Consider the following 22,098-nt stretch of genomic DNA (forward strand, 5'->3'; position numbering starts at 1 on the left):
CTTTATGTGTCTTATTAATAAACTAAAATGTATTTTGTTTTTCTGCATTATTTATGTAAAAACCAATGACTCTACAGTCATTGGTAAAAAAAAAAAAAAAATTTAAAATATCAATAAAATTCTGAATTGGAGACAAGTCATAATTTATTTATTTTTAATTTTAATAATAAAATATAGCATGGTAACAACTGTCACCATATCTAGTTTTTTATGTGAAATTTATATAAACTGCAGATTTTTTTTACTAAATATTAAATCATTATAACACTGCACAGAAACAGTTTTACAGCTAGTAAGCTAGCTGTATGCCCAAACAAGCTGGGGTCTTTGTTAGCGTCAAGTTAATGTCACTTAAGAGGAAGATGATAAAGAAAATACTATACTGACTTGCTCTCGGGCTTAAAATATGACAAAGTTAAACTGCGTTAATCTTGAGAAATTTCTGGAGGAGTTTTGTCAACTAGAACAGGTAAAGTAATTTACATTGCCCTATTAGCCAGCTAACTTGCTAATAGGCTAACTAAATCTGCTATTTACTTTGTCATTTTTTACTTTTTGCCTCCTTGTTACACTAAGAGAATTATCTATGAACTTTTAGAGGAAGGCTTTCAAATGTTTTTATTAATGCCAGTTATTTTTTTTTCTTGTGTTGTTTTTTATTGCTCTTAGTCACTTAAACATTAGAAGGAAACCTAGTAAGTGAAATGGGGATTAGACTGTAAATAAACTTAATCCTAATGAACATACATCATACATATGTAATAAATGTGTATTTTACATTATAATAAACTTTAGACTGTTTGTGCATTATATATATATGTATATGTGTCTTTATGAAATAAAGTATTTTCTCTGGCCTTTACCTTTATTAAATAGAACATAACTGAAGTTAATGGCAGAAACAGCATGTTGGAGATCATGTTCGAGGATGCTAATAGACTGGTGAAGTTTTACCAGACCAAGGAGAAGAGCCTAATTGAAGGTGAGTGTTAAAACTCAAAACCTGTCATTCAGTTTAATACCATCTCCCTCTGCTGGTGGTTTTGCATTCATTGGGCCCTACTGGAGTAGTGATGTATGATTCATACGTAAAAATAATCGTTATTCAGCTTATACTGGCCTTGGTGAAGACCCTCTGTTCGTCCTCTTTATGAAATGAGATGTTATAACTTGTTGATCTCATTATTTGACATTTTAGCCACATTTCATATCAGCATCCAGCATTGTAACTGTACATATGTGATAGAAAAATACCATCTGGCCGATATTAATAACAAGCCGGATTTGGTAACAATTCACTTTACAGAAGAAAAACATTTTAAATATTTGGGGATTTTTTCTGTAAGTTATTAAATGAATTTCTGTTTTATATATGTATTTGGAGCATGAAAGTAGACTTTTTTTCTGAACCTCTTTCAGAAAAAGATAGCCTTCTTGTCACAGTGAACAAACTGCAGCAGACTCTGCAGGAGCAGTGCCACCTCAGAGGTATCTCTAATAACATATCAAACACACATATACATATATACAGCAAAGAAAGTACCCTATGTCAGCTCTTAAGTTTTACGTATCAGGACATAATAATATAATAGTTCTTAGCAGGTCTTAAAATTAGGTATATACATGTGACATACTATATTGTGTTGTTATTTATTTAAGAACTAACCCAGAATGCAGAAACGTTTTGTTAAAGACTAAGTGCACCCTGTGCAGTTTGTAGAACGACTTTTAGCACCAAGAACTTGAAGTAATTGTTTTCTTCTAGGATCACTGCCTTGTTTCAATATCCAGTTTTGGATAGACTTTAGCTGTCGCAGAGATGTCTGCACATTTGATGGTCCTGTATGCTGGAGAGGACAGTGGGTATGAGGTGTTTGTATTGAGATGCTGTGTTTAGTTCTCTCCAAATATGACACTGTGCATCATGGCCAGACATCTTCACTTTGGTCTTGTCTGTCCAAAAAGAGTGTTCCAGAAATCATGTGGTTTGTTCTGGTCCAACTTTGCAAAATTTTTTCTTGGCAACCCTTCCAAACAAGCCATCCTCTTTCAGTCTTTTTCTGATTGTATGTCACAAACTTTAACATTTGAAATGTGAAAATAAGTCTGGGTTGTTTGCAGTTTCTCTGAGCATTGCACGGTCTGATTTGTGGGGGAATTTGCTGGGATGTGCACTAAATAAGGACTAAATACTTTTTATTATGTCTTGATATGCAAAACCTTTATATTTTTATATATTTTTGATAGGGGGGATAATCAGCTGAAAATGACTCCATATCATCTTTTTCATGTTTCAGTGGAGAATGAGAGACTCAAGAATGATATAGCAGATCTGAAACAGCAGAATGAGAGAACAGCAGAGGTAAGAACAGAAGCAGGAGCGAGCAACAGGTGTTTCCTGTATTCACTCTGGCTCCTTAGACCTGAACTGTTAAACTGCAAAGCAAAACTAAAGGGTTTATCAGGTACATAGAGCCTAAAGCTGGAAGGTGGTTGTGTTTCTACCCTAGCTAAATCTCCATAATAACATATGCTGAACACATATCCAGAGTAGGTTTTCAGGTTATGTTCAGAGTTTGGTTTAAAGACCATTGTAAGTTGATACTTTTTTCCCCTACAGATTGTCTTACCACCAATATGCTCTCTGTGTTTGATTTTTCTTTTCAAAGTTTTGAAAATACAAATTTAACAAGAGCAGGTCATGACTTGTTGGGTTGAATCTTTCTTTATCTTATTTATGTGGTGGTGCTCATGTGTTTCAAAAGCAGTCTAGGCTCAGTGATTTCAATACTTTATATAAATTTGGTGGTGCTAGAAACACGAAGACTGACATCAGTGACGTCTGAGCACCTGTTCAGCTGTATATGATGCTTTAATGAGTTAAGGAACTTAAACTGATGAACATCTATCATAGAAATGATGCTAAGCTTTTCCTAGAGTTGGTCAAGTGAGAAACACAGAATTATACCTGCATATTTTACTTTCTCCTCTGCTTTTTTGATCATGTAATGTGGCAGTCTTGTTCGGTCTTGCTGTTGGATGTAGTTGATGCTGCCTCTATGCAAGACACCTTGAGGCAGGAAGGCTGCTTTTTCCTGGATTATATCCAGTATAGATGTTACAGTATGATGTTACCATGTTTGGCTGTCAATCTGTTGTGTTTGGCTAAGCAGAAGTTTGCGGCGGTGTTGTATCCGTTCGGATTGCACAATGTTATCTAAAAGTCATAAATCAATTTTTCTTTTCTTGTCATGAACAGCAGTGCAAACTGCATCCAGCAGGGTGCCAGAAATTTGCAATAGAGCATTTGGCAGATGATGCAGAAAATGCATAAATGTGTTTTCACAGAGGCTTTGGGTTTGTGTCAGATTTAAACGTTGCTTTTGTACAAGTGTTTTAATAATTACTTTTCTTAGAGCCAAGTAGTGTGAAGACATTTCCCATTTAGTGCAACATAATGCTTCAGGTTTGCTATAAAGTCGTGTGCTGTTGTAGCTAATAGCAGACAGGTTAGAGAACTGATCAGTCTATTTTGTCACAGAGAATATTCAATAAAGAAATTACTTTATTACTTCTTAATGGGCAGCCTATGTTGTTAAAAATATCATGATTAAAGTTTAAGAGCTGTAAAGTGAAGCTGTCACTGAGAGTCCACAGAGGGGTAAAATATAATAATAATAATAATAATAATCAAATTGTACAAGATTAGGAGTTTTCTTTCTGCATTATTTGGATCACCAGTGTTTCATTTTGCTGAAACAACTTTTAAAATATTCTCCACATCTCTTTGGAGCCACAGGCTTTCTTTGCCTTCAACAACAGCGCTTATTGATGTTGTTGTTGAAGGCAAAGAAAGCCCGGCTAGGTCACACATGCTTCGTAGTGCACTCTCTTGCCAAGTAGGAAACAAGTGACGCTATGCTTGGATTTACCCACATTTATAACTTCAATGATTAATTATAATAATAATAAATCATGATGTGTCAATGTTACCTAACTACAAAAATATGCCTGCAAGTGACAGAGCTGTCGATCAAAGTCAGTTTCAATATGTTGAGAGGAAATCTTTAGAAGTGAAAACACCTGAGGGGTATGAGCCTGTCGGAGCATGGCAGACGCCTTCATACTGAGATTTAAAAGTGCTTAAACTTTGCTCAGCAGTAATTTCAGCCTTTGTATGTTGTTATCAGGTTGGAAAGGCTGAAGTTCAGCGGCTGGTCAGAGAAATGAGAGCAGAAGAAGGGAGACACAAGAGGGCGCTAGAGGATCTAAGACAGCAGTGTGGCAGGGAGGCGGAGGATGTCCACAGGGAGTATTTTAGTCAGTGTAAGGCCTCACAGAGTGCTCAGTGCACTGAGAAACTGGTTCATTTCCAATGAACCCATTGCACCCTGACATGCTACAACAAATGTATGAGCACAGGTAGATGGAAGAGCTCCAAACACTGTGATAAATGGGATACCTAAATCACATTGCCTGCAGACTCACCAAGACAAAAAAAAAACATTGCCAGCTTGCAAAATCCTTTCATAGTTTATCTTTTTATGATGTGCATTTAGACATTTCAGTGCAGCTTTTATAAAGTCTGCAGAGGGTTTGCTTCTCCCTCTTATTTAGCTACATACTTGCTACTCTGATCAGGAAGCTCTGCAGAAACTGTTAAAGACATCAAACTACTTACAGTTTGCGCACATTTGCAGGAAATCTTTAGTTTTGTTGTTTCTAAAAAATGTTTTTGTGAACACGTGCTCTTGCTTTGTTGATTGATTGCTTTTTATGGTTGTAGACAGAGTGAGACAAAGCATCAAGCAAATTATCTCACAATTTGACAGCCTTGAGCTCTTATATGCATAATGGGAGCACACTCCATTGAGTGCATGAGGGGGTTGTAAGACTCTGAATAAGTGAGAGTGGTGATGTTATGCAATGTTTCAGGGAATACTGACACATTATTTATATAATTTATGGTCCTTGAGTCCTATTGCACAACATGGACAGCTAACAAGAGATCTGTTAAAGTTTCCTTACCTCAGTTTTTTACTGACAAAAACAGAGAAATCTGCCTTTGGTTTGTTTTATTCAGTGGAAGCTAAAGATGCCGAATGTAAGAAGCTGCTGGAGAAAAAGGATCTGGGTCTGGAGGACATGAAGAAGAGACTAAAAGATCAGGAAAAGGAGAGTCAGAACGAGCTACTGAAGTTACAGATGGAGGTAAAATGATATCATTGAAATTGTAACCATCATACTTAATTTGATTAACATAGATCTACATAAATATCTGTCATTGCTTTTAATATATTTATGATGTTTAATAATCAAGTTTAAATTTTGTGTGATTTTAATGAATAGTATTAGGAACATAGGCAGGAGTTTTGGTACAGAAACATGAGCAGGAGTCTAAATCTCTGAAATCAGAATGAACTCTGCTTTGTTTTGAGTGTCTAGTTTCAGTTTCAAGCTCATTGTTTTGCTCTGTGTGTTTTTGGCAGTTTGGTGCAAAGTTAGCCAGAGTTCAGAGTTCAGCCCAGTGGAGCCAACAGCAGCAGCAGCAACATGGCCCCAGCCTTCCTCAGAGTGTCTTTAAAAGGGTAAGCAGCCCACATAGAATCTGTTACACCCCCTTGTTTAAACTGTTGTCAGTGTGTAACTGAGCGTCTTGGTGTGACTTACCGTATTCCAAAAGCACATGTGAGTACAAACCATGTGTGTAACTGTTACTGATGTACTGATGTATCCTTCTCATAGAAACTACAACTGAGAGTAGAGCAAAGTCCATTAAGTCTTAACTAGAAATCTTATCTTGTTAGTCTACACGTTTTAAGTCATCAGGCTACTTCCCGGTATGCTGTGTCAGCTTTATCAGCCTTAGTAATGCTTTAACAGACATAATTTCCCCCTTAAATGGTAGGCTGACTGCCTGTATACGTTGCTTTTCTAGTCTTATTTGACCACTCAGCTTTCAACATGGGCATGTCTTTACCCAGAAAGTGTCAGCTGGATCATTTTTGAAGCATAAATTAAACTGCATAAGTAAAATGGCAACTTTAGGCTCATTGCTATAAATGAACTGCACCACAGTTGATCTTGATGCTGACTGTCACAGACACCTCCTTCAGGTTAACACTAACTGTTGACTTTATTAGGTATACCTTGCTCATACCAGTTTGGTATGAGCAATACTCATCACACCAGGCATTTTTCCAATCTTCCATTGCTCAATTTTGGGGAGCCCCTGTGAACTGTAGCCACAGGTTCCTGTTCTTAGATGGCACCGGTGTCACCTTGTGTCACCGTCCTCCATCTGCATTCAGAGATGCGCTTCTGCATACCTTGGTTGAATACAGAAAATGCACACTAGATATAACCATCAAATATTCAAATTCACTTAAATTACCTTTCTGAGTCATTCTGGTGCTTGGTCTGAACTTAAGGAAGTCATCTTGACTGTGTGTACATTGCTAAAACGCACTGAGGTGCTCCCATGTGCTTGGCACGTTAGATATGTGCAATAACCAGTAGCTGTACTCAGTAAACTAGTCAGTGAGTGTACTTAGCCACTTAGCAAAAACCTTCCTTCAAGTGGGGTACTTGGTTGCTCATTTTATATTACAGAAAAAATGTCTAATGCTTGGGTAATTTTTGGTATCTCATAAATCCCAGACAGGGTTTCGTGTGTTTTGTTGAAAATTGCTAACCAAAATTATTATGATTTAAAAATGTATTTCATTAAGAGGAAAAAACCCTTCCTTCTTATGTGTTTTTTTACATTTTGGGCTTTAAATGATTGAATAAGAAAATAATTTCAAAAGGCATGTAATCATGAACAGCAATGAAAATATCCACCAGCTTCAGCAGTCACTCAGTGCAAAGCACATGGCAGACTAGATTTTTCATCTAAACTCGTTTACCTGGCATTAATCTGAAGAATAGAAGCTATTATTTACAGGGAGTGTTTTATAGGTCAGCGGTGATTTTGTATTTTCAGAAGTGTGTTGTATGTCTTTTTATGTTTTTCTCAGAAGCTGCAGTTTTTCCAGGAGGAAAAGAACAAAGAGATTTTTGCTCTGCGTCAGAGAATCAAAGAGCTGGAAGAGAATCAGCGTGCCAGCAGCATCCTGGACAGCCGTCCTAAGAGAAGAAAGATTTAATTTGTTTAGAGGCTAACGAGCTGCTGACCTGCCAGTGGAGGTGCATGATTCCCATAGAGCATTCTGAAATTTCCAATCATACATATTTAACAGGACATTTACTTGGTGCTTGTGCAGTGTGACTAGATTTGACTGCACATTCAGCTCTTCTCGCAGGTGACCAGTGTGAAGAAAGTACAAACACATGCTGTATTCCTGTCTAAGGATTTAATCCAATTAGACGCCTGCAGGGAAGGATGGAGGGACAGAGGAAGTGTAGATGGAGTAGTGCGATTGTGAATGAATTGGCTGAAAGGGCAGTCTGATTCAAGGATGTAAATCTATTTATCTGTTTTCATTCAAAGAAATCATTAATAGTACTTATTCCCCTTTTTTTCAAGGTTCTTATAATTCACACTGAGTTCTCTTTGTGTTCATATAGATGCAGTCAGTCAGACATTTTCTCTGTGGTTTATTGTTCTGAGCATTATTAATTGACAAAAGTCTTCAACTAGCAGAGTGTCTTGCCAGGAGCTGTATAAGAAAATGTGTAAAGTTGATCCAGTGAAAACATCGGGCGCAGTTCCTCTGTTTGCCAAAAATACCTGAGAAAATTACCTTAATGCCTGTTTTCTCAAGGCTTCAGTGCTCAGTTTCAAATCTTTTCTTCTTTTTCTTTTATAAATTGCAGCTCTGTTTAGAATAAAATAGATGATACAGCAAGTTATACTTAGAAACAATGTATCATTGTGTGAACAGCATGGGTGTTGTCAGTGTGACACATTGTCAGCTTCTTTAAAAAAGAAACCATTAAGTATTAACACAAAGCCAACAACAAAGTTGGTGAAGTGTTTACATGTGGAAACAGTTACAGGTAGGCTACAGTGCTACAAGCCTGTCTGCTCAGCACTGCTTCGATTAATTGCTGGAAATCAAGCTTTGGCTGGTTAGATGGAGATTATTTGCTACTAGCTTTTATGTTAGCCTTACCCCTTACTGTCACATTTCCATCTTTTGCACAGTAAAAATAAAACGTTCATATATCCACTTGCCTGCTGCATCATTTTCACTTTGACTTCCAGGGTGTTTTTGAATTCAGCCCTCTGCAGGCTGATTATTTATCCTTTTATTCCTAACATGTTACCCAGTACATATCAGTATAAATATCCAGCATGATTTTTTTTTTTGGGCAAAGTGTTTCACAATTTTTTTTGAGCAGTGTGTATAGTAATTATGATCTTGTACATTTGCATGGTGTTTGACTGCTGTCTGCTGATTAATGTCCTTCCACTACTCCACACAGGGATGACACACCTGAATGGAGATGCTCATGCCTGCTGAGGCATTGACCTTTCTAATCTCGTTATCTGTGCTGTTCTGTCAACATCTAAAGGGGACAGAGAGCTAATCTCTATGGGAACATTTGCTAATGCTGTTGCATAACATTTCATCTTCACAAAAGCCAAGAGATCAACTTTACGTAGATAGCACATGGATGTCAGTTGCACAGGTGTATTATGTTAGACATGAAATCTGCATTCTGATCATATAAACTCTAAAAACAACTTATTTGTGCATATCTGTTTTATGGCCCCTTTTTTGTTGTTTGAATTGATGTTAGCTGTATGAAAGGACTGGGGCAGACTCAGATTAAAGCAGGATTAGAGGTCATGACATCATCTTAAGCTTTCGTTTCTTGGACATGAAGAGAGGCTGAAGATAAGCAAAGGTGAGGGGTGTGGCCAGAGATGCCCACACTGACTGAACACTTGACTAATCGTTGAGACGCTAACCCTACCACGCTGCCTTGCATGTGCTTTGCCATGAGTGTGTAGTCGTCTGATTTAGAGGACTGAGAAGAGAGTGAGGCCATGACGACGCTGCTCTGAAGGCATTTTTTAGAGTCCTGTTGGGACAAAATAAAACCCTTTTTTAATATCATTTGCAAGCCATGGTTTGATGCAGAAATTTGGTAAGAAAACTTCTCATTGTAGTTATTTGTGTGTGTTACTGTTTTATTGCAGCCATTTCACAAAGCTACAAAACATGTAGAATTAGAAGTTTTAATTAATGTTTTACTTGAGCGATTTGGTTTCAATAAAATAAATGTCGAAACTTAATAGTGGTTCTTTTGGGGAAATTTATAGAGAATATTAGGAATCAAGTAAAAAACAACCCCTTTGTCCCTCTAGTTTACTTTTATATGCTCCTCTGTACTGTAACTTACATAAGACGGACTGTTAATGACTCCACCATTATCTTCAGCCTGCAGCAGAAATGCCTGGAGGCCAGTACCAGGTGGCGAGCGCCAGGCTCCACCACAGCCTCTATAGCCTGACGGACAGCTCTGATGCTGGGCCTGAGGATGAGGAGACAGACAACCTCACTCCCCTGGAGAAGCTCACCAGAGATATGTGCAAGGACGAGCAGACCATCAAGGAGCTGATCATAGGGCGCAGAATTGGATTCTATAAGGTCCGCGGGGAGATCGGCTACGGGACCTTCTCCAGGGTCAAACTGGCTTTTCATGCTCTGACGAGAGGTAGATGGATATTCTGAATCTTCAAGATAATCTTCACTTACACTTTACCTTTGCTTCCTTTGCCTCTGTCTCAGATTCAATCCTCTCAAAGAAGAGGTTGAATAGAGTGTGGCTATGCAAGGCTTAAACTGGTTGCAGCCCTTTGTTGACAACACTTGAAACCCTTTTTTAAAGACTACACACGTCTGATTTTTGACGGGCCTGAAACTGCGAACCAAACACAGCTCACGCAATAATGAGCAATTTTATGCAACACAGTTTCCAAATTTAAAACTCATCTATAAAGCTTCCAATGCACCAGATGCTGATTAGTTGCTCAGTAAAAAGGAGAAATTACTGAAATACTACAGCTGCAACCTGATTCCAAACCTGATGTGCTGAGTAGTTTCAGGACAGGTGGCAGAAATCTGGCCTGAAAAGATCCAATTATTCACATAGCTTGAGATAGCTTCTCTTTGAATGTGTTGTAAAACAGTCCATTACAAACACATTCAACATACAGCAAAGTTAAACTGAGGAGATTTTCACATTTGCGAAGCACAAACAGATTTTATCATTATAAATACCTTCAACATTTGGGCACAAATCCAATGACTTAAAACTGCTAATTCTGGTTGAACCACTAGGACCACAAGAACTGCTAGAGATAACTGCTTGGAGACTCCAGCATGACCAAAATTACTGCAAAATTGTTGCCTTTCAAATGGCCAGGTCTGTGACCACTCGCAGTTAGTTGCCATCTTCAAAGCAACTTGCAATGGGAAGCGATAAGAAGCAAGGGCAATGGGAATAAAACATGGGGTCAAACTGACAATTACATGTAATTTTGTTTGTGATAATACAACATTTAACTGTGAAGATTGCAAATCTGTTGCCGTCTTCATCCACAGAAATTCACATGAATTATTTTGATTCTAGCCAGAATCTCGTAGATTTGAAACAGAGATTCAGATATTTAAACTGCTAAATGGCATAAGTGCTTGGAAAGACCTGCTTTTACATAGGAATATAACCAGACCACAACCAGCTGACAAACAGTTGAGAAAAGTCTGCTATTGCAAAGAGACATGTCGCAGCTGAGTTGCACTTATTGACTCAGACCGACTCATATTGATTGAAACATGTTAGCAAATTTTTTATAAATTAGATGGCAGTTATTTGCAAACCGTCGCCAATCTGTCTGAGACTGATTGCCATCTGTGTTGGTCTGCAAATGTTCAAAGACAGGTTGCTTTCCACTATGCAGCTGGTTAAAATTTTCTATTCCAAGCAGTCAAGTCTGAAAAGCAGCTGATATCTGGTGGTTCATCTGGATAAATTAATTAAGAGGACCAATAAACTGCAGTTGATTATATATTATATAATATAAACATGCTGTTCTGGTGATGCCAGTCCTTTTTCATCTTATCCTGCTATAAGCTAAACAATTTCAAAGATTGGGATTTCAGGTTTACCTTCAGCAAGCTAACCCTTTATTAACTTTTTGATCATTACTTAATAATTAACACCATCTTTTTATATGTTATAAATTTAATAAAAGAATTCTGCTCGCAGTCACTTCTTTAATTAAAGAAATTTATTTTATTTAACTATTTTTTTTTTTTTAGATTCATTGAACTACTCTCTCCATGTATCTCCATGTAATGCAACAGTACTCCTGTCTCTGTGTAAGCTTTCAGTTTCTGTTCGACTTTCAGCCTCTGATGTCATGGACACCTTCTCTGGAGTTATCATGACATAATCGCTCTGTCCAATCTTTCACAGACAAAGTGGCTCTGAAGATCCTGGATAGGACGAGGCTGGATGCTGAAGCCCAGCGTCTTCTCTCCAGGGAGATCAGCAGCATGGAGGCCCTGCACCACCCAAACGTGATCCGTTTGTACGAGGTTGTGGAAACGCCGAGACGCCTCCACCTGGTGCTGGAGTACGCAGGAGGAGGAGACCTCCACAGCAGGATATGCAACGAGGGAAAACTGTCAGACAATACCAGCAAGATCACCTTCGCCCAGATCCTCTCTGCCATCAAATATATGGTCAGTGATGTTGAAAGCTTTCAGTGCAAGATGCTGCTTGTGTTTCCCATCATGCAGTTTAGTTATGTGCTCAGTGAAGTCACACCTTCTCACATGTGAGACACACACAAGACATCATCTCCTTCAGATGTGTCATGGCTGCTGGCAGTCCTGTGTTTGGTTTAAAGGTGAGGGAGCTGCCTGGGTAGAGCGTGCAGGAGGCAGGACCCATGACAGACGCTGGCTCGCTGTGAATAAGCCCGATTATAACCTGCCCTGTTCACACGCAAACTGGATTTTTACTGGGAAGCTGGCAGGTCAGCAATCAGCTAACAGCTAACAGCTAATTTCACCATGTCTGACACAGAACTGTTATAATTTTACCCATTTTAAAAAGTTATTTGAAATTGTATCTTTTCTTTTATTTGGTAAATTTTTAGTGTGGGTTTGCTTGTTTTGGTTAATTTTCATCAGCTTCACGGTTGATTTTAGTTTATCATTATGCATTTATTATATTAGGTATTATAATAAAAACATAACCCCTCATGACATGTATGTATTGTTGTCATAAAAACAACCTGACTGGAAAAACACCAAAAACATCTTGATGTGTTGACATACATCACCACACTAACAAAGGTTAAAAGTCAGGACATTCACTGGGGAAAAACCAGAATGACACAACAAAGATACACACATGAATACACACATGAGGTGGGTAATTATAGATAAAGAACACGGCTGGAAAAATAAAGAGAGGTGGACAGAATCAAACTAATGACATAAAGAGGAATCAAAACTAAACACACAGGAGACAAGAGACTAGCAAAATAAAACGAGAAGTAACCAAACAAAGGAACATCTGACATTGAGAGGGAACTGGGATAACTGTAAAGAAGGCACAAAACTGCAAGAACTACAACAAAGAGTCCAAAGCCAGAAGCGCTGGGTCAAATATCCAGGATCATGACAGTGGCATCAAGTCTGTGCTACCTTACACAAGGAAATGTACTGTTATTTTTGGCCATGAAATACTTGATGCACTTCATGCTTCACTAAATAAAATCCTGCTTAATATTTTTATTTCAGTCTTGGTGATTTTCTTTTGGGGAAAGAATAAAACCTCTTTGGCAAGTCCCAAATTTTTTTCTCTACCGGAAAATCCTGATGAAGTCCTGATGAAGATCCAATATATATCTCATATTTACTCATAAAAGGGTTCTTTCCTTATCCTATTGTATAAGATATTATTTTATTGAGTCACACTCAACTCTTATAGTCAGGTTGCATTAGAAGAATGAAAAAGGGCCTGTTGATGATGATGATGAAATCTTGGAATGGAGCATGGAGACATACACTAAAAATATGCAAAAACATGATTATAAACAAGCCTTTGTGCTGACCCAGATATCTAAACCATTGGAGTGAATATTTTAATTTTCACTTTAGATATTTTCAGAGGGGTGATTGTGGGTTTAGCTGTAACCTGGACAGCTTAGGTGCAGGTCTGCTCAGAGCACTTTTTGTGTTGCAAAACAATGTTAAAGTTGTGTGGTCACTTTACTGGTCACCATTAAAATTACAATTCATTACAGCCGTCCAGCTGTACATCTAAATTCCCAAAAGCCTTTTCACAGATGAGGCTTTAATAGTGAAAGTATAACCTCACATTTACTTTACAGTTTGAAATTCCAACCTTCTCTTTATGTTTTGCTCTGCAGCACAGCATCAACATCATCCACCGGGACTTGAAAGCAGAGAACGTCCTGTTCACCATCGATGGCTGCGTGAAGGTGGCCGACTTTGGATTCAGCACGCAGGTGTCAAACCGCAACAATGCCCTGGACACCTTCTGCGGCTCACCGCCCTACGCAGCCCCAGAGCTCTTCAGGGACGAGTGCTACCTGGGGCCTCCGGTAGATGTCTGGGCAATGGGAGTCCTGCTTTTCTTCATGGTGACCGGCACCATGCCGTTCCGTGCCGAAACCATGGGCAAGCTGCGGCGCTGCGTCATTGAAGGCAATTACACCATCCCCCCCTGGGTGCCAGGCCCCTGTCAGAGGCTCATAAAGGGCATCTTGAGGCTGGTCCCCAGCGAGCGATACGCTATCGACCAGATGCTGGGCTGTGATTGGCTCTTACCTGTGGAGTTCCCCTGGTCGTTTCTCCCTTCCGACTCAGTGACCACCCTGCAGAGCCTGATGGTCTCGGAGAACACCAGCCTGGAGGAGGAAGTGGAGGAGGTCAGAAGCTTGCTGGAGAAGCTCGGCTTTACCGCAGAGCACCTGCAAAACAATCAGCTGAAAGACAGCCGGAGTCCCGTCACCGGGGTCTACCGCATCCTGCTGCACCAGACCCAGAAGAAGAAGGGCTGCGACTCTCCCCCAGTAGTCCGAGGGATGGTGAGAGACCCCAAGAGGGAGGGGCTCCGGGCCTACAGGGGCCTCAGGCACACCTCCAAGTTCTGTGTGCTTTCATAATAAAGCACTGCTTTTGCACAGACTTATTTTATACCAACTTGCAACAAACAGGGACATTTTTAAGTGACTTGTAGCTTCTACCATTTTTAGCTTTTGATAAATTTGTTTCACTCCTCCTAATGCAACTCAGGTGTCAACCTGCAGCAATGCCCCAGACACCTTCTGCACTGTTTGGAATACCCTAAATATTAAATAAACATGGAAGTGCCAAATGAAATTAAACAAAGGTAGTAATCAATGAAGGAATGTGTGTTTTCACTCATTAATTATTACTTTTTAGGAATATTTAAACACTTAAGAGAATGTTTTTTTTCTAAATTCCCGAAGCCCAACAGACAATATAAAAGCTGTAAAAAGAGAGAGAATGGGACTCTATTGCACTGCTCTGTACATTAAATGAGAGAGAACGCTTATACCCTGTTCATGAAAGTGTAAATAAAGTAAGGAGCGGTGCTTGATGCAGATTTCATTTTAAAGGCAGAGCAGGTGGTTCTGCTGCTGCACCCAAACACAGCTGATCTCCGGTCTTTGTGCTGTGTTTACCAAAGTTTCACCAAGTGCCTGCCAGTAAATAATAGTCCCGACAGCAGCTGGCAGGATACCATATGATAGTCAGGACCCCCACCCTCTCTTCTCCCCAAAACCGGCCCAAACCAGCCAGACCTCACTCAGCCCCCCTGCAGCAGTGTACTGACTAACCCCTCCGACTCCTCCCAGCCCTGCCCTGCCCTGCCCGACCCCAACCTGCAGGAAGCAGCAGATGGCGCGGCGTGGCCAGGGAAGACATCTGCGGGCTAGACAATAGGCACTCTGTTTGGACTGCTGGAGCTGACAGGCCAGGAGCCCCGCTATTGTGCTCTGCACCATACATATGCAGATGAAGTCTGGAGGAGGAGGGCCTGAATGTGTTTGCCCCCTCCTCCCTCAGATGTCATGCTGTATTGGTCTCTCCACCCAAAGGGAGTTTAAAGCTTGTGCTAGTTTCAGCCCTCCTCCCTCTAAACACCCCGAACAAGCACAAAAAACAGAGTTTTGCAACTGCAAGTGAAAACACAACGCAAAATTCATCTTTCAAGTTTTATTGAGTATTTTCCACTTACAGCTTTCAATAATGTTTGAAACAGCTGATAAGTTAACACCAAGTTAGTTTCCAGCATTGCTTCAAAAAGATCAAACACATTAAGTCAAATTTTATTTTTTTTTAAACATTTGTTTTACAGGCTACATAGTAAAATATTTATAGGATAATCTAACAAACTCTCATGACGTTAACTTAATTGAGCCATTTTCTAAAGTGAAACCTTTAGAATATAGACATGTTGTTGTTTTCCATATATGTTTTAGAATATTTTGTCATTATTACATTTCTAAAGTGAAACCTTTAGAGAATTAAGACAATTCTGGAAAGTGGGAAACATTTCCGCTGACTGCAACTGATGTCATGTTGCTCAGCAAAGAGGACATCCTTAAAAAGTCCCTTTCTAAGAAGGCCTCTCTCTCAGCACCGCTTCTTCTCCTGCTGCGCGTGCTTCAACGTGCGACATTTGCTCTGTGGAACCACAGGACGCAGAACTCGCTTCTCCTTCCTCTCCAAACCTCATCCGCACAAAGAATGAGGGTCGATGCGTCGCTCTTGTGGCATGCCCGACCTCATTCACATAAAGAATGAGAGTCATCTTGGCATGGACGGGACAAGAGGCGACGGTTCACGGGGGCCCCTCGGGCCGGCACCGTGCTGCCTGGACGGGAATCCTCCTCAGGAGTATCCAGGGATGAGCAGAAACAGGGTCATCCTGTCCATCAGGATGAGTATTTCCAGATAAGAAGCTTTGCAGCATCTGAGCAAGTGAGGAGCAGGTCCCAGATCAGCGCTCGGGGAGGCTGATCTCAGGAACCCAGTCGTTCAGACGCCGGCTCTCCTCACAGAACAGGTGCAGCTTCTCCAGAGCAGGGTCCTCCCAAGACCCGTCAGCCGGGTTCTGTTCAAACAGGAAGAGGAAAGTAGATTTAGTCGCATGTTTCTTTACAGAAAGCACACACAAAAAATCAGCCTTGAAATTCTTCACAGTGATGCTACTGAGCTCTACATACCGTGATGAGGACGCAGTGCGCATCTTCAAACTGCTCCGCCTTGTCCCCAACAATCTCCACCAGACGCTGCATGTCGCTCACTCTGACGATGCTGATGTCGTTGTCGAAGCAGAAGGACTGGATGAGGGTGAAGTGAATCTGGAGGGCGATGTCACACTCAAACTCCTCATCCATGGCCAGGACGCAGAAAGACACACTGTCCGGGTCTCTGTGGGGACATTAAAGAACAAAATCCATGAGATTCTACTCACAACTGAATAAAACAGTGTTTAAATAAGTTTACACGTAGCAAACTTTATTTTTCCAGCAGTCTCATACTTACAGGTTCATAACTTTTGCGCACTCATAGACACCAACGGTGAGGGAGTCATTGTCTTTGGCGGTCACCAGGACCTCCTCGAGGGCAGTGCCGGCGCACTGAGCACGCTCGGCGGGTTTCTGGATCAGGACCTCCTCAAAAGTCATGATGAAGGTTGTGAGGATATTCCGCAGTGGAAAAGCTCAAGAAAGTGTGAAGAGTAAATCCGCAGAGAGAGCAGAGTGCTTTCACAGCCGCAGTCACCCTCTTTTATACCCTGCAGCTCGTGCGGCGCAGCGAAAGCTCTGCGCCCTGATTGGCTAAAGCTGAATGGTGTATTGGTATGATAATGCTATTGTCACACTCCGGCTCGTGGCAGATTGATGGGGGTCATCGAGCCACTCACACCCCCCACTGCACGCACACAGCAGCTTGGCCTGCAAGCTAAAAATAGCTTAATTATATTACAGAAAGCGTTTGATTACTCTGCAGCTCTTTTGTGCAACCCACCCAAAACACAGCATATGATTCAAGTTGCTGTGATACATCATGCACCTGTCTTTTTACATGCACTCATAATAGCTACAAACTGAAGTAAATTGCACATATAGACTCGGAAATCTTTGCAAAGGTTACTTATGGACACTTATAGCCCCACAAACTTCTTTGTGAACTTTACTAAAACATTTTTTGAACTCAAAACAAACTTCTAATGCCGTTTCCTTCATTTTATACTTTTCTGATAGAATCTAAGTAGCAGAATGGAGAAAGTGTGAAGCTCCCCTCCCCCTCTCAGCAGCAGAGAAAGGGCAGGTGGATGATGCCATCTGTGGAGTATAGGCTGGCCATAAAACTGCCCCATTGTAAGCACAGAAGCTCTTCTATTGTCACGGTCTTCTATACAAATGCAAATGATCAGCGCGTGCCAGAACGCAGTGCGGGCTGCACAATCTGCAGTGCTGGCCCACGCGAACCACGTGGCCATCAGCTGGCCCCCAAATCCTACCGTCCTCGGGTTTTATTTATTTACTCTGGGGAGTTCAGGAGCCACGCGAGTTATGCAGAAATAGCCTTAAAAGTTATTTTACTTGGAATTTGGCCCATAGGTCCACTAAATGCTTTCATTTGTGATTTAAGTGGTCCCGACAAACTTTTACGCAGGACTCCATTTCACCTGCTCCACGTGTTAGGCACGTTCAATGTAATATATTGTCATTATCTGGTAATTTTTAGTATCCAGTTCAAACAACCTGACCTCTGTTTGGCTTTATTATTATCCACAACTTCTTTTCACTCCGAAACTTTTACGCACGGTGCTGCCTCATTCGGTTCACTTCTAGTGCCGTTTCTCTTCTACATCTATTCTTATTTGGTGCCATTTCATCTGCATAATAATCCAAAACACATCTTGCATCAGGTCAGACCTGCTGCCATTGCTGCGTAAACTGCGCAGGAGGTTGGAGGTGCAGACACAGGTCGGTGGTGATTGATTCAGCACTATTGTTCTGTGGAAGGCACAGTGGCAGATGGAGAACTGTCGCTATGAGGGGACCCCCTCCCCCAAGCCCCCCTTCTCTTTCTCCTAAACCCAGGTCATCTTCAACCCCAGGGCTTTTTTTTTTTTTTTTTTTTTTTGTCTTTTGTCGACATGTCTCAACATTCGCCAGTCTGTTGTCTGAGTTTTGATTAAATTAGAATACCAAAGACGAGACTTCACAGTCTAAACTTGCAAAATGTAAAAGGCTATCTCCCCAGACATGTAGAGGCAGATAAAAATCACTCTCAGTTTGAGCTGTAAACAGACGAGAATGCCCCAAGTGTTTCGTTTAACAACAAAATGCTTATCTTTGCATTATTGCTTCAAACAGGGTCATTTATTTGTTTTCACTTCAGTCCTCATCTGCGCGTCATCTGGCCCAAAGTTTGATTTGGATCTAGCTGATACAAAATCAAACACTGAGCTCGTAAGCTCGTATCACCACGGGCCAGGCGCGTGCAAATCGATACCGACCCATTGTTGGTGAAGCACATCTGCCAGATGGAGGACTCTCCGGCAGCGCGCGACAGGTGTTGGTGGTCAAAGCTCTTTACTGGTGACCTGCGGCGACTCAACAGATCCCACCCTCTGCGTTATAAAGGAAAATGTCCAAAGCTGGCAGATAATTCAGAAATGTGTTTGCAGAAATGTGTTCTTAGTGTTTGCAGAGATGACTTAGGCTTTGTGAATAAAAACAAAATATTTGTATACATTTTTGCACTGAGAAAATACGTTTTTGAGTTAGAGAGCGACACAAATTACATAACAATCATATTTAGCGTAGACCCACGCATTCTTTCTACATTTCTGCTTGTTTTTTAACACAACTTACAAATATAATCTTTGCAGGAGTGGAAAATTTGTCTATCACGCCCAGCAGGTGCTGCGTGACTTCTTTTGTTCACACTCGCTTTACCTTCCCCCTGGGACAGATGGTATCTCCCGGTTACTATGGAGAGTGATGCAGAGTAGAGAGATAAAGCATGCAGGCATCTCCAGATGCCACGCGCCAGTCTTTACGCATGCAAAGCAGCGGCCCGTGCCATTTCTTAATCTACAACAAACAGTTCATGATGTGAAGCTGGTCACGACATCTAAAAGTCTGCCTGACAGTCAGTACAGTTGGAAGGGTGGATAGTTCTGATTATTTTGACATCAAACATTGGTGAATACCCTGCATTGATGCTGTTTTTAAGGAAAGTTTCTGCTTATTCTTCCAGAAAATTTTCTACGACTTCTTAAAAGGGCCCTCTCCAACGGTGTTCTAATAGTGTTTTAGCTGTTTTGACCACAGCATTAGTAACAATTTGGACATTTCTCACCTATTTACAAATATACATTGTGCATATTTCATAAATTTTTATATCTTTGCATTTTTACACCAGCTGCAGTTTCAGTTAGGAATAAAATATTTAGCTCTTAAGAAACTTCAAAAAGTGGTGAAAGCATGAAAATATCTTACAAGTCTTGAGTAAGTTTACTGATGCATTTGTGTACACAAGACTTTATCTGACTAGCTTATTAAATCAAACTTTTATTTATACAGAAAAATATAACGTCATCATTTGAAAACAAACAAGTTCAACATCTAATGCTCTATGTCTTCAGATTTTAAAGTTCCATCTTTAGATGGGTTTTTAACAGCAGACCAATCAGCCAGTCAGCCACTGCCATCCATTGATTTCCACAAAACGTGAAACTAAAACAGCAAGTCTTTCTCTGTGATTTCAGCTCATTTTAATAAGAGTTGCAGTAGTTTAAGCTAAAAGCGATCTTTATAAGCTGGCTTAGATCTGATCTGAAGTTAACTTTGACATGAATGAATGCAGACAGTCTGAAGACTTGGGTGTTAGGATTCTAACCTTGCAGAAAAGCTTTGTACAGAGCCCAAACTCAGTGGATGAATGGAGTAATACATTTTAAATGGCAAATATGAAATGATCTGGATCAAAAGGATATAGACTTCTTACTGGTTTCACTGGAGCTTTTTATTGCACTGATCCAGGCAGACATCAATTTGCACAAAACAACAGCAACCGTTACATGGAGAACCTTAAGAATGCAAGAATGCAGGAGTTTTCACCAAAGTTACATCCTACTAATGCTCTGTTACTCTTGATGTAATCGAAGATCATTAAAACTAGATGATTGCACAAGAAAGAGCAAGTTTGAAACAGATAGATTTGAAAAGTCTGAAATGAACCTGACAAACACTTTGTTGATGTTCGGTGAGATGCCACAAACACCGGTAAATTTAACTCCATGCAAATGACTGGGTGCATTAAAAAAAAACCCTACAGTACAACATTATGATTTGGAAAGCATGCAGTTGCAATGAGAAATACTTTAGATTTAAATATCCTTTGGCTTCATCGTTTAAGCATTTCAGTGGCGTTATCAGTCGCTTCTTAATCTTGCAAAACTTTGAGGACTTTCACAATAGCAGTCTTGCTGTGTGGTTTCATTATTCTTGTAAGCTGAAATAAGCACTTAAAGGTCAGGCTTTCTACATTTGATCCTTTCAAATGAAGCTGCCCCCAACTTTCTAAGACTTTTCTATGGGCACGCGTGCCTAAGGGTGGGGTGGGGGCTGCTGGCCTCTTGTTACCATTGTGCTCCAATCAGCCAATGAGAGAGTCAGCACGTGCCGGGTCTGCAGTATAAATGCTGGCAATCTCCTGGAAGCAGCACAAACAGCCTTTTCTGGACTTTCTGACCCTGCTTCAGCTGAACTGTGAGATACAAAATAACCATGCAGTCTCCTGGAAAATCTCTGAAGGAAGCTCTGCTGTGTGCTCAAAGCGAGGAGCGACTCACTGTTGGAGTCTATGAGAGTGCCAAAATTATGACTGAGTAAGTAAACTTCATGTGACCTTAGCATCTTCTCTTAACATTAGGGTTAATAAACAGTGAACAGCAGCGCTTAACAGGATGATTTTTGTTTGCCTACAGAGACCCGGACAGTGTGTCTTTCTGCGTCCTGGCCATGGATGAGGAGTTTGAGTGTGACATCGCCCTCCAGATCCACTTCACCCTCATCCAGTCCTTCTGCTTCGACAACGACATCAGCATCGTCAGAGTGAGCGACATGCAGCGTATGGTGGAGATTGTTGGGGACAAGGCGGAGCAGTTTGAAGATGCGCACTGCGTCCTCATCACGGTATGTAGAGCTCAGTAGCATCACTGTGAAGAATTTCAAGGCTGATTTTTTGTGTGTGCTTTCTGTAAAGAAACATGCGACTAAATCTACTTTCCTCTTCCTGTTTGAACAGAACCCGGCTGACGGGTCTTGGGAGGACCCTGCTCTGGAGAAGCTGCACCTGTTCTGTGAGGAGAGCCGGCGTCTGAACGACTGGGTTCCTGAGATCAGCCTCCCCGAGCGCTGATCTGGGACCTGCTCCTCACTTGCTCAGATGCTGCAAAGCTTCTTATCTGGAAATACTCATCCTGATGGACAGGATGACCCTGTTTCTGCTCATCCCTGGATACTCCTGAGGAGGATTCCCGTCCAGGCAGCACGGTGCCGGCCCGAGGGGCCCCCGTGAACCGTCGCCTCTTGTCCCGTCCATGCCAAGATGACTCTCATTCTTTATGTGAATGAGGTCGGGCATGCCACAAGAGCGACGCATCGACCCTCATTCTTTGTGCGGATGAGGTTTGGAGAGGAAGGAGAAGCGAGTTCTGCGTCCTGTGGTTCCACAGAGCAAATGTCGCACGTTGAAGCACAGCGCAGCAGGAGAAGAAGCGGTGCTGAGAGAGGCCTTCTTAGAAAGGGACTTTTTAAGGATGTCCTCTTTGCTGAGCAACATGACATCAGTTGCAGTCAGCGGAAATGTTTCCCACTTTCCAGAATTGTCTTAATTCTCTAAAGGTTTCACTTTAGAAATTTAACAATGACAAAAAAAAAAAAGATTCTGAAAAAAATGATCTAAAGGTTTCACTTTGGATATTAAATACTGAATTAAAAAAAAGTTTAAATGAAAAAAAAAGACTTTAAATCTTGAAGTGTGA

The 22,098-nt window shown here is 40.8% G+C and overlaps 4 protein-coding genes across 6 annotated transcripts; 3 read left to right on the forward strand and 1 right to left on the reverse strand.

Annotated features, from left to right (window-relative positions):
* The first annotated feature begins 262 nt into the window (after positions 1-262).
* Positions 263-7,507, forward strand: LOC116324924 (coiled-coil domain-containing protein 152). Of its 2 annotated transcripts, none has more exons than XM_031745710.2 (8): positions 263-469; positions 877-982; positions 1,420-1,488; positions 2,298-2,362; positions 4,191-4,320; positions 5,084-5,211; positions 5,490-5,588; positions 7,020-7,507. In XM_031745710.2, exons 1-8 carry the CDS (start codon positions 407-409, stop codon positions 7,146-7,148), a joined length of 789 nt encoding a protein of 262 aa, XP_031601570.1. In that variant the 5' UTR covers positions 263-406; the 3' UTR covers positions 7,149-7,507. The 2 variants fall into 2 exon arrangements, with proteins under 2 accessions (XP_031601570.1, XP_031601569.1); XM_031745709.2 differs by having other exon boundaries at positions 266-469; positions 4,191-4,326.
* Positions 7,508-7,654: 147 nt separating this feature from the next.
* On the forward strand, positions 7,655-14,614 carry nim1kb (NIM1 serine/threonine protein kinase). Of its 2 annotated transcripts, none has more exons than XM_031745647.2 (4): positions 7,655-9,099; positions 9,393-9,669; positions 11,434-11,702; positions 13,403-14,614. In XM_031745647.2, exons 2-4 carry the CDS (start codon positions 9,405-9,407, stop codon positions 14,159-14,161), a joined length of 1,293 nt encoding a protein of 430 aa, XP_031601507.1. In that variant the 5' UTR covers positions 7,655-9,099; positions 9,393-9,404; the 3' UTR covers positions 14,162-14,614. The 2 variants fall into 2 exon arrangements, with proteins under 2 accessions (XP_031601507.1, XP_031601508.1); XM_031745648.2 differs by having other exon boundaries at positions 7,655-8,856.
* A 610-nt stretch (positions 14,615-15,224) lies between these two features.
* Positions 15,225-16,778, reverse strand: gadd45gb.1 (growth arrest and DNA-damage-inducible, gamma b, tandem duplicate 1). The gene is made up of 3 exons (XM_031745688.2): positions 16,575-16,778; positions 16,253-16,460; positions 15,225-16,140 (listed from the first exon to the last, which is right to left on the reverse strand). The coding sequence occupies exons 1-3, from the start codon at positions 16,715-16,717 to the stop codon at positions 16,027-16,029; spliced, it is 465 nt and encodes a 154-aa protein (XP_031601548.1). The 5' UTR covers positions 16,718-16,778; the 3' UTR covers positions 15,225-16,026.
* A 3,769-nt stretch (positions 16,779-20,547) lies between these two features.
* LOC116324900 (growth arrest and DNA damage-inducible protein GADD45 gamma-like) lies at positions 20,548-21,797 on the forward strand. The gene is made up of 3 exons (XM_031745676.2): positions 20,548-20,940; positions 21,040-21,247; positions 21,360-21,797. Exons 1-3 carry the CDS (start codon positions 20,840-20,842, stop codon positions 21,471-21,473), a joined length of 423 nt encoding a protein of 140 aa, XP_031601536.1. The 5' UTR covers positions 20,548-20,839; the 3' UTR covers positions 21,474-21,797.
* The last annotated feature ends 301 nt before the right edge of the window (positions 21,798-22,098 follow it).

The sequence above is a fragment of the Oreochromis aureus genome, linkage group 7 (assembly GCF_013358895.1).
Source record: "Oreochromis aureus strain Israel breed Guangdong linkage group 7, ZZ_aureus, whole genome shotgun sequence".
Lineage (NCBI taxonomy): Eukaryota > Metazoa > Chordata > Actinopteri > Cichliformes > Cichlidae > Oreochromis > Oreochromis aureus.

Bases quoted from the DNA above. Each gene is read 5' to 3' on its own strand.
- nim1kb (XM_031745647.2), top strand. From the start codon at position 9,405: ATGCCTGGAGGCCAGTACCAGGTGGCGAGCGCCAGGCTCCACCACAGC. The intron at 9,670-11,433 runs GTAGATGGATAT...AATCTTTCACAG, and splicing joins TTTTCATGCTCTGACGAGAG to ACAAAGTGGCTCTGAAGATC. The intron at 11,703-13,402 runs GTCAGTGATGTT...TTTGCTCTGCAG, and splicing joins TCTCTGCCATCAAATATATG to CACAGCATCAACATCATCCA.
- LOC116324900 (XM_031745676.2), top strand. From the start codon at position 20,840: ATGCAGTCTCCTGGAAAATCTCTGAAGGAAGCTCTGCTGTGTGCTCAA. The intron at 20,941-21,039 runs GTAAGTAAACTT...GTTTGCCTACAG, and splicing joins AGTGCCAAAATTATGACTGA to AGACCCGGACAGTGTGTCTT. The intron at 21,248-21,359 runs GTATGTAGAGCT...CTGTTTGAACAG, and splicing joins CGCACTGCGTCCTCATCACG to AACCCGGCTGACGGGTCTTG.
- LOC116324924 (XM_031745709.2), top strand. From the start codon at position 407: ATGACAAAGTTAAACTGCGTTAATCTTGAGAAATTTCTGGAGGAGTTT. The intron at 2,363-4,190 runs GTAAGAACAGAA...TGTTGTTATCAG, and splicing joins AGAATGAGAGAACAGCAGAG to GTTGGAAAGGCTGAAGTTCA. The intron at 4,327-5,083 runs GTAAGGCCTCAC...TGTTTTATTCAG, and splicing joins CAGGGAGTATTTTAGTCAGT to TGGAAGCTAAAGATGCCGAA.
- gadd45gb.1 (XM_031745688.2), bottom strand. From the start codon at position 16,717: ATGACTTTTGAGGAGGTCCTGATCCAGAAACCCGCCGAGCGTGCTCAG. The intron at 16,461-16,574 runs GTAAGTATGAGA...ATGTCCCCACAG, and splicing joins TGCGCAAAAGTTATGAACCT to AGACCCGGACAGTGTGTCTT. The intron at 16,141-16,252 runs GTATGTAGAGCT...CTGTTTGAACAG, and splicing joins CGCACTGCGTCCTCATCACG to AACCCGGCTGACGGGTCTTG.